The sequence below is a fragment of the Papio anubis genome, chromosome 6, assembly GCF_008728515.1.
Source record: "Papio anubis isolate 15944 chromosome 6, Panubis1.0, whole genome shotgun sequence".
In the NCBI taxonomy this organism is placed as follows: Eukaryota; Metazoa; Chordata; class Mammalia; order Primates; family Cercopithecidae; genus Papio; species Papio anubis.
The window spans coordinates 55,735,859-55,751,790 of record NC_044981.1 but is presented as its reverse complement, the minus strand read 5'-3'; the positions used below and the strand labels follow the sequence as shown (position 1 = coordinate 55,751,790).

The following is a 15,932-nucleotide window of genomic DNA, read 5'->3' as shown; positions in this document are numbered from 1 at the left end:
TAATGATATCAACATCTGAGAGTACTCAGAGTTTTTCAGGGTGAAACTGACAGTATCCATGTGGTCCCTGACTCAAGATGGTTTGACTCAGAGTTTTTCAACTTTAGCATGGGTTTTTTGAGACATAGCCCTGTCATAAGTTGAGGAGCATCAGGATTTGTAATAGTTCAGCTTATGAGTTTTTTGAATTTACAGTGGTTTAATGGGGTGTTAAATGCATTTTTGACTTAAGGATATTTTTGACTATAATATTTTCAGCTTACAATGGGCTTACCAGGATGTAACCCCCAATGGGGTTTATTGGGGCAGCCCATCGTAAGTCAAGGAGCATTTGTAGTTTTAATCTCTTCGGATTTGAAAATGAAAAATATACACAAAGCTATATTACCAAAAACATTTTCCTTTACATATGAAATAAATTCATCTCTTGTTTTAGAGTTAACGATGAAGATGTCAGACTAATGTTATGGGACACTGCAGGTCAAGAGGAATTTGATGCAATTACAAAGGCCTACTATCGAGGTAAAACACAGGATTTATTTATTTATTTTGTTTGGGCACATTATTTTGGCTAAATAACTAATTTTGCTTTCTTTGTTTCCCATATAAGCGTTTCTCTTGAAGAATAGTTAAAATAATTTCGAAGTATTTTTTAAAACCCCAGTTCATTATTCTTCTAAAGATCTTGTATGTTAGCAAATAACACCTGTACTGTAGACAGTTTATCTCTGCCTTAGAATTATGTGACTCATGTAGGCATTCCCAGGCCAAATCAGTAAGAAGCTCTTAAATGCCTACTTTGACCCCAAGAAAATGACTGTATAGTCAGAGAGTGGAAGCTAACATGAAAAAGTAAAGCCCTGGCAAATAAGATGGCATTTGTTATGACTCATGAAGTCGCATGATAAAGCCTTTTCAGTGCTGTAGGAGTTCAGAGAAGTATGAGACACCTGTAAAAGGAAGGAACCATGACTAAAGAATTTAAGGCTCTAAAATGTGGGCTAAAATTTTTTAAGAGGCTAAATTAAACTTCCGAATGGAACTTAAAAGTTTCCTTTAACATCTTCTTACAAAATTTTGCCCTTTTCTTTTGGAATTTAAAACACCACTTTCAGTGTTCCTGTAACTCAGCTGCCAATAGTGATTAAAGTGAGAAAACACAGTAACAAAAGCTTGGTGGAATACCATGTAGCATTATAGCCTGCTGATGCCAAGTAAATATTAATTGATCATTCATATTGACAAGCATTTAATACTCTGCATTTCACAGATGCTGTGGGAAATAAAAAGGCACAGCTGACATACTGATTATTCCTTCTATGACGTCCCTCTTTTCTGAACTTTTCACCGTGTCATAATTAAAACTTGTTTCCTAAAGATACAACTTCCTCTGCTGCCTTCTCTAAGGGAGGCTTTTTACCCATATCCCTGCATGCTCACATTATTCAAGACTTAAAGGATGTTGGGCAAAGGATGTCTTGTTTCTTACTACTGCTTCCACACCATTCCTCCTCTTTTCTCCTTCAAAAACCTCAGCACCTTGAAAGTCCAGGTCATGAGACTTTTACCCACCACTAATCCCCCTGCTTGCAATGGTCCATCACCTTCCTTTATCCCTCCTTTGTGATAACACTGGCATCTGGCTCAGTTTCTTCACAATTGTTTGGGTTACTTTTTGAAAATTCAGCCTGTTGCTCATTTCCTTGTTGTTTTCAAGGCCAAGAATTGTTTCATTACCCCAAAATCTAAACCTCTATAGTCTCCCACTCTGACCACTACTGCCTATGCTTGTGGCTTGCTAACTTTAATACCCAGACTCTGTCTTAAAACCATCAAGAGCTTCTGTGTTCATTGACCCTACCACTTTTTAAATACGACTTTCCACATGGCTTTACTTCTTTCCTTCCTCAGTTTAGTTTTTCTAGTCCTGTAAGCATTTGCTTGCAAGGACCTTTAACTCCCTGACCTGCACTCTCTGCATAATACTTGCTCAGCAAAATGCCCAACCCAGTTAAACCCAACTATCTACCAGTCTGTATCCAAGCACCTGAACCATATAGAGAATATCAGACAACCATTCAGACTGAACTTTGAAGCTGCCATCACATAACATTAATGAGTATGGAGTGCTGCCAGGCACTCTCAGTGTTCTTTACTCAAGTCTCTGTCATTTTCCAAAAGAGCTCTTTTGTGTTTTCTCTTGCCTTAACCTTGGGAATCCCTTCCTCCTCTCCACTCTCTGCCGATTTCTTTGCTTCACTCTTCTTTGAGAAAATAGATGGAATCAGTGAAAACTGTTTTATCCTTCCCACTATCAAATCACGTTCTTGGCTAAAACTCTTCAGCATCGTATACACAGGACTTTACAACTGTGTTTCTCCTTGTCTGTCCAGCGTCATCTGCTGATTCCTCACTTGTACTTCACCCTTGAGAAATCCCCCATTTTTTTCTTTTCTTTTTACACTATGCCTGGAATGCTTTCTTATCTCACTTGTTGGCTCAAGTGAATTCAGTTGTCCTTAGGAGACAGTATCATTTTGGTTACTTTTTTTATAAACTGAAATTCTACTGGTTCATCACACAGTCTCATTTTACTTATCAGATGCTATAACTTTATACTCTGACCTTAAGTAATGGATGAAATTCTGCATATATACACACACACACACACGCATATATATTTTTTTATATATACTTAATATATATGCGTGTATATATGTATACATATTACATATATACATATATATTAAGTGTATATATGTATATATGTGTATATACACATAAAGTATATATTTATAAATGCAAATATCTATATGTGTATATGTACACATATATTTATAAATATAAACAGATGTATATATACACATACATATATGTGTATGTAAACATGTCTGTGTATATATGTACACATATATGTATATGTGTGTATATATACATATATCTATATTTATAAATATAAATGATTTTGCTTAAAGGTATTTGCTCTGTGAACTAGAAGCCCCAGGAAAGTAGGATCTACCTTGTTTTTAGTTGCCCCCATGACTGTTTCTCTAGGTTTGAAGTTTTATTCAGAAAATGTATATTAAGTGTCTCCGTTGTTCTAGGGATATAATAGGCATAGTAAACCTTGCCCTGGCTTCTTTGTCTTAACTTGTATTTATATTCATGTAATAACATTGCTTAGAAATATATCTGAAAAGTTTCCTTTAAGATAATTATCTTTTTTACTTCTTAAATCTCCTTTTGTTTTCTCCTTTTAAATCTACTCTTTGGTATCATAAAAATTAAAATATATTCTATCTTAGTAGAATGCTAGTAGTTGAATACTAAACAGTCCTAAAGAACAGATGACATGGAAGCAGTTATGAATTATTTTTTCAAAGTCTCTTTAAACATCCTGTATTGAAAGATACAGGTTTAATGAAACTGAAATAATAGTTATGTGTACAATGGAAATTCTTCTGACTTCTTCATGGAAGTCTTCTTTAATATGTCACTTTGCCCAACTTGAAAGGGAGCCTATGTTTGTGTGTCCTGGATTATCAGAGAAGTACTTGAAAATAGAATAGATATATTGAATAGCGGTTTACCAGTATATCTCTTGAAGAAATCTATATATATATGAAAGTTCCAAGTGACAGTGTTATGAACTTTGAGGTACAGTTTCATATAAACACATAATTTCTTCTTTTAGACAGGATTTACCACTGATTTTATTGAAGTGGCTTGCTTCTTTATTTACAAATTTATACCAGTTATATAAAATAGATATACTTGAGAAATTGGGTGAATTCAAGTAACTTTTGAATATATAGCGTATTTTTTTCACTTTTGAAAATGTAGGATTTATTGTAATAATGACAACTAAGGTTTAATAATTGTACTAACATATAAATGACCAGAGAAGTTGCCTTTCTAAATTGGTAACAAGGAAACTTGACTTCCACTGCCTGCTCGAAAACACATTTTGGTTTCTTGCCACCACTACTTACCACCATTTACTGTGTACTTTAAGGCCTCCCATCCACAGTAGCTTTGGTTATTCTCTATGGCTACCAGTTTGGATCCTGAGCACCTGTATCATGGTGTAAGGTTGAGAATTACGTTTTTACTACCCCAAGCCGTTCTTGGAGTAGATGGTATTGTTTTTTTCTCCCAAGGCTCTGTCATTCAAGTAGATGATATTTTAATCAAATTGTGAATTTCATCAGCCTTGACAGTATTGATTAACAGGTCCTAAATGTACAGTTTTATTCTTGAGTAAAAGTTATTTGTATTTTTTAATGGGGTTATTACCACTACCTTCCCCACACACTCAGGAAAAAAGTAAACATAAAACCTACGTGGAAATACCAAAAAGAAGTAGTATTACTTGAGATTTTCATTATTTTACTTTTATCTGCTGAACTTTGTCTTCTGAATTCTCTGCATGAAATGTCTGTTCTTTTTCTTTAGGAAATAGATAGGCTGGCCTATTCCTTTGTAAGCTTTTGACAGTTTGATGTGGCAGTTACTACTTTTTAACCAATAGGATTATTTCTAGAGAATATATATGACATTATGTTTCTGTAATTTAAAAAGGCAAAACTGGCTGGGGGCAGTGGCTCAGGCCTGTAATCCCAGCACTTTGGGAGGCTGCAGCAGGCAGATCACCTGAGGTCAGGAGTTCGACACCAGCCTGGCCAATATGGTAAAACCATATCTCTACTAAAAATACAAAAATTAGCCTGGTATGGTGGTGCACACCTGTAATCTCAGTACTGGGGAGGCTGAGGCATGAGAATAGCTTAAACCCGGGAAGCAGAGGTTGCAGTGAGCCGAGATCATGCCACTGCACTCCAGCCTGGGCGATAAAGCAAGACTCTGTCTCAAAAAAAAAAGGCCTATCTTAGTAATTTAACTTTTTTTTTAGCCGACTATATTAAAATGGCAAAGAGGGTGAGATACTGAGACAGGTCCTCAGTTTCAACAACTTCTTTTTCTAAATGGTAAAAATAAACATTTATCACAATACAATATGAATTAAAGAAAAAATAGCAATTATACATAAAATTGAAAAAACAGTATATTGAACATTATTTTATGTTTTCCCTTTGGGAAACCTCTTTGGGGTTCCATTAAAATGCTTTTGGTTGCTGCCAAAGAAAAAGAATTTCAAACTGGCTTAAAACTACAGAGATTTACTGATTTGATAGAAAAGTCTGGAAATAGTATCCCTTTTAGTTGTTTGTTCAGCCTATAACCTTACTGATTCTCCCGGCTTTGTCTCCTCTCTGTGTGAGGTACCTCCTCTTGTTGATTTCCTTTTGGGTTGCAAGATTACCACCAGGAGCAATGAAGGCCACATGCTTTGTTTACATCCTTGGGGAGAGAGGGTTACTTCCCACAGCAGTGGTTCAGATGCCCTGAGCTTTTCTCTGACTAGACCACCCTTGACCTGATTGCAATAATGAGAGGGATGTGATTAACTGACTTGGATCGCATTGTTCTCCTTGCCACCACCACAACTCCCACCTCCAGCAGAGAATAGGTTTAGTGTACCTAAACCATATGGCTACTATACAGTGGGGAAAAGGTGTTTTTAGGGAGAGATGCCACCTAGGCAGTCAGACAGTATCTGCTGCTGGTACAGATTTAGATAGTGATGAAATTAAATAGAAATAAAAGTAAGAGAAGGTAAGGGCTAGAAAGAATGAATTAAGATACAAATTTAGTGGTAGAAACACTATGCCATATACAGTTATGACTTGCTGATTTAAATCCAAGAAATGTGTTATTAATGATGCATAAAAATCAAACTAAAATTTTAAAAAGAAAAATCTTATTATAGTTCGTTTAAAAGACCCATTATATCAAAGCCATTGCTCAGAGGTATTATTATGGACTTGGAATGCTGGCCTAATTGTATAGTGAGAGATTTTGAAACAAGACCTTCTTGTAAATAGGTTACAACAGAGCACAGATTAGGAAGCCTCTGGGATCCCAAATGGTTTCTCTAAAGCTTTTTGGAAAGTCGACTCTAGGCAGTAGGAACCAGGGCTTTTAGTTAGTACAGAAAGATACAGACAACATGAAATAGATTTTTGTTACAGTTTTTTTTACTGTTGACTTTGGTTTGTAGGAGAGGAAAAATATCTTTTTCCTTCTACTCTTTTTGGTCCTTGATTGGGTCTCTAACAAAGGATAGATTAACAAGAGAAAAGCTTACAAATTTATTTAATGTAAGTTTTAAGTGACAAAGGAGCCTTCATAAGGAAATGAAAACCCAAATAAACAGTTAAACCTGAGCGTTTTTATACTAGGTTTGAGGAACAGTGCAAAGTCGTTGAAGAATGTGATAGGACAAATAGGAGCTAAGAGCAGTAAACTGGAGGAAACTTAGCAAGATTCGTCAGCAGAGGTTCATTCAGATTCCTTTTGGTGTCCCTCTCTCTTCAGAAATGAGGATTCTCCTTTCCTCTGGGTATAGGGAGGTCACCTCTCACCTGAGGGGCTTATGACCTCCTTCAGGTGAAGGTCAGAAAATCCTTCCTTTGGGAGGCCGAGGTGGGTGGATCACCTGAGGTCAGGAGTTCAAGACCAGCCTGGCCAACATGGCGAACTCCCATCTCTCCTAAAAGTATAGAAAAATTAGTTGGGTGTGGTGGTGGGCGCCTGTAATCTCAGCTACTCAGGAGGCTGAGGCAGGAGAGTCGCTTGAACCCAGGAGGCAGAGGCTGCAGAGAACCAAGATCATGCCACTGCACTCCAGCCTGGGTGACAGAGCAAGGCTCCATCTCAAAAAAAAAAAAAAAAAAAAAAAGAAAAAGAAAGAAAATCCTTCCTGAATTTTATGACCTGCTTCAGTGGAGAAGGGGCTGGGGGAGATCAAAGTGACCCTCCTGCTTCTGCTGTTTTCTCAGATTCCTTCAGCTTAAAGTATTCAGTACATCAAGGTGCCATATTTTAGTTTAGCATGTCCAGAGCCCCATTACTGGTATCTCTTAGATGTGGTTCATCTCTGCCCCTATGAAATTCCTGTGCATTCTTTGCCCTGCCACTGGGGGAAGCACAGTTCCTTCCCCATATAGCTCTCTGCTTTTTGTCTGTTGGTTTTGATTTTTCAGTCTCACTCTCAGCCATTGCATCTTTCTCAGGCTTGAATCAAGGCATCACTAATCCCAAATGTCCCCCAGTTGCGGGAAATACATAACATCCTCCTTAATTGGTCTTGCCAGCATCCGTTCTTTAAGGTTTGAGATGAAGGAGGTGGTGATAGCGCCCTCGTCCATCCTACCACACCTTTTTGCAGGAGAGAGCGTTTGGAGAACAGTACTTCCTCTAAAGAAATTCTTTACAGATCCCTTTTCTTTCTAACCCCCTTCTCATATTAAAAAAGAAGAAATTTCTTGACGTGCTTGAGGGCGTTCCAGAGTTGTGTAGCAGGATCATCAGCCATTTGCTTTCTAAATTATGCAAATGATGATCTGTCTTATAAATCTTGGAATCTTTTATGTGTTTCATGCTTCATTGGTACCTCAGTCAAAAAAAAATTTTTTTTTTTTTTTTTAAAAGGGTGGAGGGTAAGGTGTCATCTTTTGAGCTTTTTAAAATAAATATTAGAAAGGGCTTTTTGGTCATTAGGATTTTTCCAAACATAAAAGAACCATGATGAATCACAGTTTGACAAAGTGTTTTAACTGTCTGGATGGAAGATGATATTCAGAGGAAATGGAAACAAGTGGTTGTCCAACATTTGTCAGAATTATTGTAACCATAAAAGTCATCCATAAAAAGTAATCCAGTTGATTTTGTTTCCACTTTAGTAATATATTTAGGTCAAATCAGACAAGGTGGTGCAGCGTTTGATATAAAGGCTTGGTATCACGTGAACATCCTGCTTTGGAGATTTGTGTACCATTCTATCTAGAGATTGTAATTTATCTTCTAGGACTTATTTTTGCGATCTTATTTCAGATTTTTTATTTCCTGCAGTTCTTGTTTTTTGATTTTGTTGTTTTTTTTTTTTTTTTTTTGAGACGGAGTCTCGCGCTGTCGCCCAGGCTGGAGTGCAGTGGCCGGATCTCAGCTCACTGCAAGCTCCGCCTCCCGGGTTCACGCCATTCTCCGGCCTCAGCCTCCCGAGTAGCTGGGACTACAGGCGCTGCCACCTCGCCCGGCTATTTTTTGTATTTCTTAGTAGAGACGGGGTTTCACCGTGTTAGCCAGGATGGTCTCGATCTCCTGACCTCGTGATCCGCCCATCTCGGCCTCCCAAAGTGCTGGGATTACAGGCTTGAGCCACCGCGCCCGGCCGATTTTGTTGTTTATACTGTACAAATCCATTTTTCTCCTGTGGTTTAATAGTCATACATTCTCTCATTCTTAAGGTGATTGCCTTTAACTTAAGGTACTTACTGTCTTAGTTTGAGCATCTCTGTGCCCTCCCACTGTCCCACGTGAGCGGGGCAGGTTTATTTGGGACATGATCGCAGGAAGTATAGTGAAAGACTAGGGAGAATGAGGCAAGGAAGGGAGAAAAACCAGTGAAGTGTTCTAAGTATCACTGTGGGCCACTGGGGCTCAGTCTCCCTGAGGAACCATGAAGAGAGGCGTCAGGAGCCCAGCAAAGGGAGGCTGAGGTGTTACTTCCACCCCGCAAGAGGTATCACTTCCCCCTTGGGGATGTATCAGAAAAGCCCCCAGCAGAACAGCAGAGCCCCCTGCAGCATAGGCTGGAGGTAGGGCAGGAGCAGCTGGCACAGGAACGGTCTTCCACTGCTGCACTGAAGCCCGGCTGAGGGGACATGCCATGCATGCGGCCACAGGCCTCAGCTGTAGGGTTTGTTTATTTACCTCCCTTGATTATGTAAACATCTTCCCTTTCTTCACACAAGCACTTTGGCACATTCCCACATTTCTCTGGTCTCTCCCCATTCTGTCGCCTGCTAAATAATTTTGGGGTTGTTGTGGACATACTTTATCTTTTGGTCTTTGATTTTTTTAAATAACGTTGAGCTTTTCTTAATCATTCTTACTGCCTATATCTCTGGCACTATCTGTTTTTTTTTTTTTTTCCATCATATATGCTTCTTCTAAGAGGTTTTTATGGTTAAGTGTCTGAGACCTTGAACACTTGGAAATACCCTGTTGTGCCCTCAAATTTAAATGGCAGTGAGCTGGACATAAAGCTGTAGGCTTAAAAGTAATTCATTGAGTTTTATGATAAAGAAAAAATTTTTTTCTTTTTCTTTTTTTTTTATTTGAGACAGAGTCTCTCACCCTTTTGCCCGTGCCGGAGTGCAGTGGCACAATCACAGCTCACCGCAGCCTCAACCTTCCAGGCTCAAGCAGTCCTCCCACCTCAGTCACCTGAGTAGCTGGGACTACAGGCGTGCGCCACCACGCCTGGCTGGTTTTTGTATTTTTTGAAGAGATGGGGTTTTGCCATGTTGCCCAGGCTGGTCTCGAACTCCTGCGCTCAAGCGATTCACCTGCCTTGGCCTCTGAAAGTGCTGGAATTATAGGTGTGAGCCACCGTGCCCAGCACAGTTTCTTAAAATGTAATTACATAATGTTTTTTTTAAAATTTGCGGTTGAGGTAAATATTACAGCTCAAGTAAATATAAGTGTATTTATCAGTATGCTAATGTGATCTCTTCAGTTTTATTTTCCCAGACATTCTGAGAAGGTCTCAGGGTGTCTTTGTCTCTCTCTTTCTGCATTTTGAATAATTCATTTATTATTTGGATTAAAACCTGTTTTTAGGCCAGGCACAGTCACTCACACCTGTAATCCCAGCACTCTGGGAGGCTGAGGCAGGCAGATTGCTGGAGCCCAGGAGTTTGAGACGACCAGCCTGGGCAACATTGGGAGACCCCGTCTCTACAAAAAAACAAATAAACAAACAAACAAAAAACAAAGAATTAGCTGTGCATGATGACGTGCTCCTGTAGTCCTAGTTACTCGAGAGGCTGAGGGGTAAGGGGTCATCTTTTGAGCTTTTTAAAATAAATATTAGAAAGGGCTTTTTGGTCATATATCACCCCCCAGTAATATATAGATATATAGACTATTTTTGGCTCTAGAGTGTCTTAGACAGCCCAGACATATCTTGAGTCTTAGTAGAAAACTTTTATACCAGAGGGATCTGTAAGGAAGCAGTAATGTTAAGAAAACATGCCTTGATTTCAGGAAATCCTCTTGACCCCCAGGATGATTTTCCCTTGTTGCTTACATGCCTGCTTTTATCACCATGCTACCTGAATCAATAGCTAATAATTTATAAAACTGCTTCTTCTAAGAGGTTTCTGCTTATTTTTAGTCTTTGATATTATCAGCCTAAAATGACAGTTGATGGTTAAAATATTGTCAATGGATACAGTATGGGTGGGTAAAATTATGTAGTTAAACAGGGTAAAACTAAGTTTCCCCCACCTCTCTCTCTCTCCCTCTCTCTCTCTCTCTCTATGTGTGTGTGTGTGTGTGTGTGTGTGTGTTACTCTCGGTATTGGCTTTCGAAATTATGTTCCTTAGGATCGCTGGTATTCTACTGAAATAAAATAATACAATTTATTTAAAAAGTGAATCGAATGAGCAAATTAGATTTTTCTCATAAATTTTTCTTAAATCCTTGCTGAAAGAAATTAAGCAAATGACAAATTTTTCTGAAATCTGCACTGAAAGAAATTAAGAAGCAAATTAACAAGAAGAATTTGGCAACAACCTCTAATTTTAGTTTACTATTCTCTCTAGCCTTTATAATGGAATTAAATCAGTATTTTATGGTATTCCAAAAAGAATGTGTATGGTTTTGAGGGTACTTTGACAGTTGAACACATTTGAGAACCACTGTTTTTGGTAAAAATGAAAATAGAGTTTATATGTTGAAAAGTAAAGAAGAGTGGTACAAAGGTGAGTTCAACATTTATTCACATAAAAGTTGTTTTGAGTGGATAAAAGTTGCCCCCATTCTGCATGAGATTGTGTTATTAATGTAAATGTAATATGTTAATGTAAGTAACTTGATTGATTGATTGATTTATTGACTGTGAACTTACAGGAGCCCAGGCTTGTGTGCTCGTGTTTTCTACCACAGATAGGGAATCTTTTGAAGCAGTTTCCAGTTGGAGAGAGAAAGTAGTAGCTGAAGTGGGAGATATACCAACTGTACTTGTACAAAACAAGATTGATCTCTTGGATGATTCTTGTATAAAGAAGTAAGACGGCTACTTTTGGGGGAGGAGGGACAGTAATTCTATAAACTTAAGACATTTTAATTTTTGCATAGTTTTACAGGATCTAGGAAAAATTCTATACTTTCATTTTGAAGGCTTTAATTACTTAAATATTTTAATTTACTTAAAATTTCTATGAGCTATTCTGTGTGATTGGTTTGGCTTAAAAAATTCATTCTGATTCCTAAGTAGAGAAAATTAAAGGAATAAAATTTGAAGGCTCTTTTAGAATTTCTTGTCTTTGCACAAGAAATCTAATTCTTCATGTTAAGTCAAACCTTAATATACTAAGAATGTTAAGAAAAGCATCCCTAGATTTTGTAATATCCAGAATAAGTAGCTATTCTTGTTGATGACTTTTAATTAAGGGTTCAGATTCATATTGTTTTGTATATTCAGAACTCTTATGCTCAAATTTGTGAGCAGATTTCTGTTTATAAATATTTACTCATTGCATTATTAATATTTTTGCTAGCTTTGAAAATATTTGCTTGGTTTTTACCTTTTTTTTAAGTCTTCTTATGTTAGTTATCTGTTGCTGTATAACAAATTAACCCAAAACTTAGTATCTTAAAACAACAGACATCTATTACATCACAGTTTCTGTAGGTCAGGAATTTGGGAGTGGCTTAGCTGGTGGTTTTTCATGAAGCTGCAATCGAGATGTTGGCTAGGCCTCTTCTCACAGAAAGGCTTCACTGGTGCTGGACCATCCATTTCTATGATGGCTTATTCACTTGGCAGGAAGCCTTAGTTCCTTGTCAGATGGGCCTCTCCTGTTCTCACAACACGGCGGCTGTTTCTGCCAGAGTGGGTGATCCAAGAGAGAGCAAGACAGAAGCCCAGTGTTTCTTATGGCCCAGTCTTAGAAGTCACATACTGTCCCTTGTATGTTAGTGGACACCCAGACCAACCTTGATTACAGTGTCGGAGGAGACTACCCAAGGGGCTGAAGACCAGAAGCCAGGGGAATAGGGGGAGCCTATGGGGTATGTTTACAACTCTCTAATGACATTAATATCAGGAGTCCACAACCAGGACTCCTGATAAAACTAAAATTAGGAGTACAATTTGGAGATACAGTCATTAATATAGTGACTTCGGATTTAGGCAGCAAAATTGTTTCATGGCCAGTAAGAATAAAATAAGTAATTCACTATAAGATTTTTAGAGTTTAACTACAGGTGTTCTTAGGAGGAGAGAAAATTAATTCAAATATTATATAAAGAAAAGTGATATTTTCTTATTTTAGGGCTAGAGATTAATGACTTTATAGAAAAGTCTTCTGTGTACACATACGGTATAATAGTTGGTGTTTATTTCTCAAGAGTAGTGAAGACTAAAATCAGTTCAGGCACTAAGTGAAAACATAGCTTTCAACTGATTTTACTTAATTGGGCATTGATATCAAGCTCCTTTAAAAAGAAATATGAACATTTTCTAAAATATCTGATCCCCCTTCCCTGCCAAACTGTATTCAGTACATGTAATTAAAAGTGATTTAAAAAACAAGCTATCAGAAGGCACCTTTGTAAAGTATTTTTTTTTAATTGATGTGCAGTGAGGAAGCTGAGGCACTGGCAAAAAGGTTAAAGTTAAGGTTCTACAGAACATCAGTGAAAGAAGATCTAAATGTGAATGAAGGTAAATTACCTTTTAAGGATACATATTGCAAAAATAATTTTATTCTTGCACTTTTAAAATTGTGTTGTTTAGAAATTATATTTATAATGAGAACAGGTTTTTTTGTCACCTAACATTAAGTAGAATTTAAAGGCATTCTACTTTTTTTCATTAGTGCTTAATTATTTACTAATGCCCTTGAATACTTTTTATCCTGGTGAGGTTTTCCATTTTATTATTATCTTTGAAAAATGTAAGCTATGTATGTAGAGTATATGCAGTGTATGTAGAGTATATGCATATGTGGTTTTGATGCCTACCTGTTAAAAATAACTCAGTTGTTTTAGAACTCCACGGTAGTCGATACTCCACTAGGTAGTTACAATGACTTTAATTTGTTTAATAGTATTTCCTAGTTTAAGAAAGTGAAATTAGAGAAAGATGATCAATTAGGTTTTTCTCATTCTAGAATTGCCAATTATTTAGACTGCAACTAGGTATTCTCTTGGATGTCTGTTTTGGATACTTTTCTTCACATAAAGAAAGTAGACATCTTTTCAAGACTGAGTCTGTTTAGTGTTGTTTAATATTAATCACTATTCAGATACTTAGAAGAGCCAATCACTACAAGTATTATTTCACTCATTTACTAATAAAATACCATTACACATTTGTTAATGTTATCATTGTACTCAGATACTGCCCAAATAATTTTTAAAAGTTGAATTTTTAACTAGATTGTATGCTCCTAATTCTAACTTTAAATTTGTTTAGCAAGTATAAATATTATAAATGATGTGAAATAACAGATTTACATGCATAAATCATTGACCTGGTTCTGGATGTTTTCTTTTTATTCTAGTTTTTAAGTATTTGGCTGAAAAATACCTTCAGAAACTCAAACAACAAATAGCTGAGGATCCAGAGCTAATGCATTCAAGTAGTAACAAAATTGGTAAGCACCTAGGACATTTTAGCCCATGTTTACTTGGTAAGGTTGTTTTCCATTCATTATTATTATATTTACTTTAAAAAATACATATAACATGCTAATTTCTTTCAGAAATGTGATTTAAAAGTGATTATTAGACTGATAACTCTGATTATTAAACTGATAAGTGTCAGGTCTCTTGTTAAAAGGTATATTGCGTTCATGGGGGTTTTTTTTGCCATTGAATTTTATAAATCCATTTGATAGATTAAACACAGCAGAGATAAAGACTTTTTGTAAAGATCTGTCCTGTATATAAAGGAGCTTTATAACACTTATTCTTCTGAATCTATACTTATACCGGCTCTTACCTTTTCCTTTTCTTACCATCTTGCTTACTACCCATTACTAATATTGCTTTTTCTTATGTTAAATGCTAGCTAAACTTTAGCATTCCCTGAAGAACAAGTGTGTTGTATTCTCTTACACAATAACTGCCTGACCATGTCTCTCTTCTTGCTTTGGATTCCAGGAAAATGAGAGCCAAAGTTGCTGGTTCTAAATCTTTTGTATAGTCTCTTAAGGAATTCATATCTGTATTCCGTCCCCCTTCAGTACATACATAGAAACAAACACATTATTTTCTAGACCTGTTTTAACTTAGATTTTTCCTGGATTCTGGCCTTTTTTTTTTTTTTCCCTTCTGACTTCGCCATTTTCATTGCAAAATTTCTTGCCATCAGAGACCTTAAATGCTTTGTGAACACAGGACACTTACAGTAAGCCTCTACCTGGTGTGGTCTCCTTGGCCCCACTCTTGTCTTCTTCATATCTACTGATTAATGCTTTATCTAATAAGACTTATTGTGGAACAAAGTAAATGCAGATTCTCTTCATTCCAACATTTAAAGATGGTTTTGCCCTTCCTTCTGTGCAGCCTGCTGCCACACCATTATATATATGTACCCCATTTACTGGTTCTCTCAGAGGTCTTGATCTTTTCTGAGTATGCCCCATGCTTTCTTGCTTCTTCACTTTTGGTCATTTTTTTTTCTTCTATTGAGAATGACCTTTTTCCCATCTTCTGTCGAAGGAACACTTCATTCCTCAAGGCCTTTCTAGAAAGTTCTCAATTGTGTATCTGCCTGCCTGAAGAACACACAGCCTCCATACTTTTTCTTTCTTTCTTTTTTTTTTTTAATTAAAGAAACACACTCTCACTGTGTTGCCCAGGCTGGTTTTGAACTCCTGGGTTCAAGTGATCCTTCTGCCTCGGCTTCCCAAAGTGTTGGGATTATAGGTGTGAGCCACTGCCCAGCCTCCATCTTCTAAAAGAATAGACATCTAAGTCCAGGGCATTGCCAAGTGCCCAGTTCTACCTTCTTCATGTAGTTTTTCCTTCCTTATGTATCAGATGCAATCTGTCCTTCCTTTGAACCTTCTGTAAGATTTTGTCTCTTTTATGACACTTAACACATAATTTCACATGGCATTACTTGTTTACTGTCTTGTCTTATTACATTGTAAACTTCTTGTAGGTGAGAATTGGTCTTAGTCACCTTTGTATCCCTGACAGTATCTTTGGCCCAGAATTTTGTGTGTCATGGATGCTAAATCATTCATAAATTGGAGATTTCATTTTGTGAATACCACAGTTCAAAATGGAAACTATAAAGTTCTTTATCTTTTAGCTACTCATCACTTTTATCTGTGGGCCACTTTTTTACTGTTTTAGCACAAGCAGGAAAAACCTATCTTACTAGTATTAACACAGAATCTCACAAATAGCTGGGTGTGGTTGCTCATGCCTATAATCCCAGCTATTTGGGAGGTTGAAGCAGGAGGACTGCTTGAGGCCAAGAGTTTGAGACCAGCTTAGACAACATAGCAATATCCTCTCTCTTAAAAAAAAGGAAAAATTAGCTGATGGCACATTCCCGTGCCTGTAGTCCCAGTTACCCAGGAGGCTGAGGCAAGACTGCTGGAGCCCAGGAGTTGAAGGGTGCAGTGAGCTATGATTGCACCACTGCACTCCAGCCTGGTGACAGAGCAAGACCCCGTCTCTTAAATTAAAACACACACACCCCTCACAAATACTGTTGTTACTGTTGTTAACTAAAAGTTAGGTATTCTTGAGGAAGTGATGTGAAGTTAATAAGTTA

The 15,932-nt window shown here is 37.1% G+C and overlaps 1 protein-coding gene across 5 annotated transcripts in view; it reads left to right on the top strand.

The window, feature by feature from the left end:
* RAB23 (RAB23, member RAS oncogene family) overlaps positions 1-15,932 on the top strand; it is a 35,212-nt gene that overhangs the window by 14,542 nt on the left and 4,738 nt on the right. For all 5 annotated transcript variants that reach the window (XM_003897772.3, XM_009205422.2, XM_003897770.3 and 2 more), the window contains exons 3-6: positions 437-522; positions 11,042-11,198; positions 12,778-12,860; positions 13,702-13,794. In XM_003897772.3, coding sequence (XP_003897821.1) covers positions 437-522; positions 11,042-11,198; positions 12,778-12,860; positions 13,702-13,794 — 419 coding nt within the window. The remainder of the gene's footprint in view (positions 1-436; positions 523-11,041; positions 11,199-12,777; positions 12,861-13,701; positions 13,795-15,932) is intronic.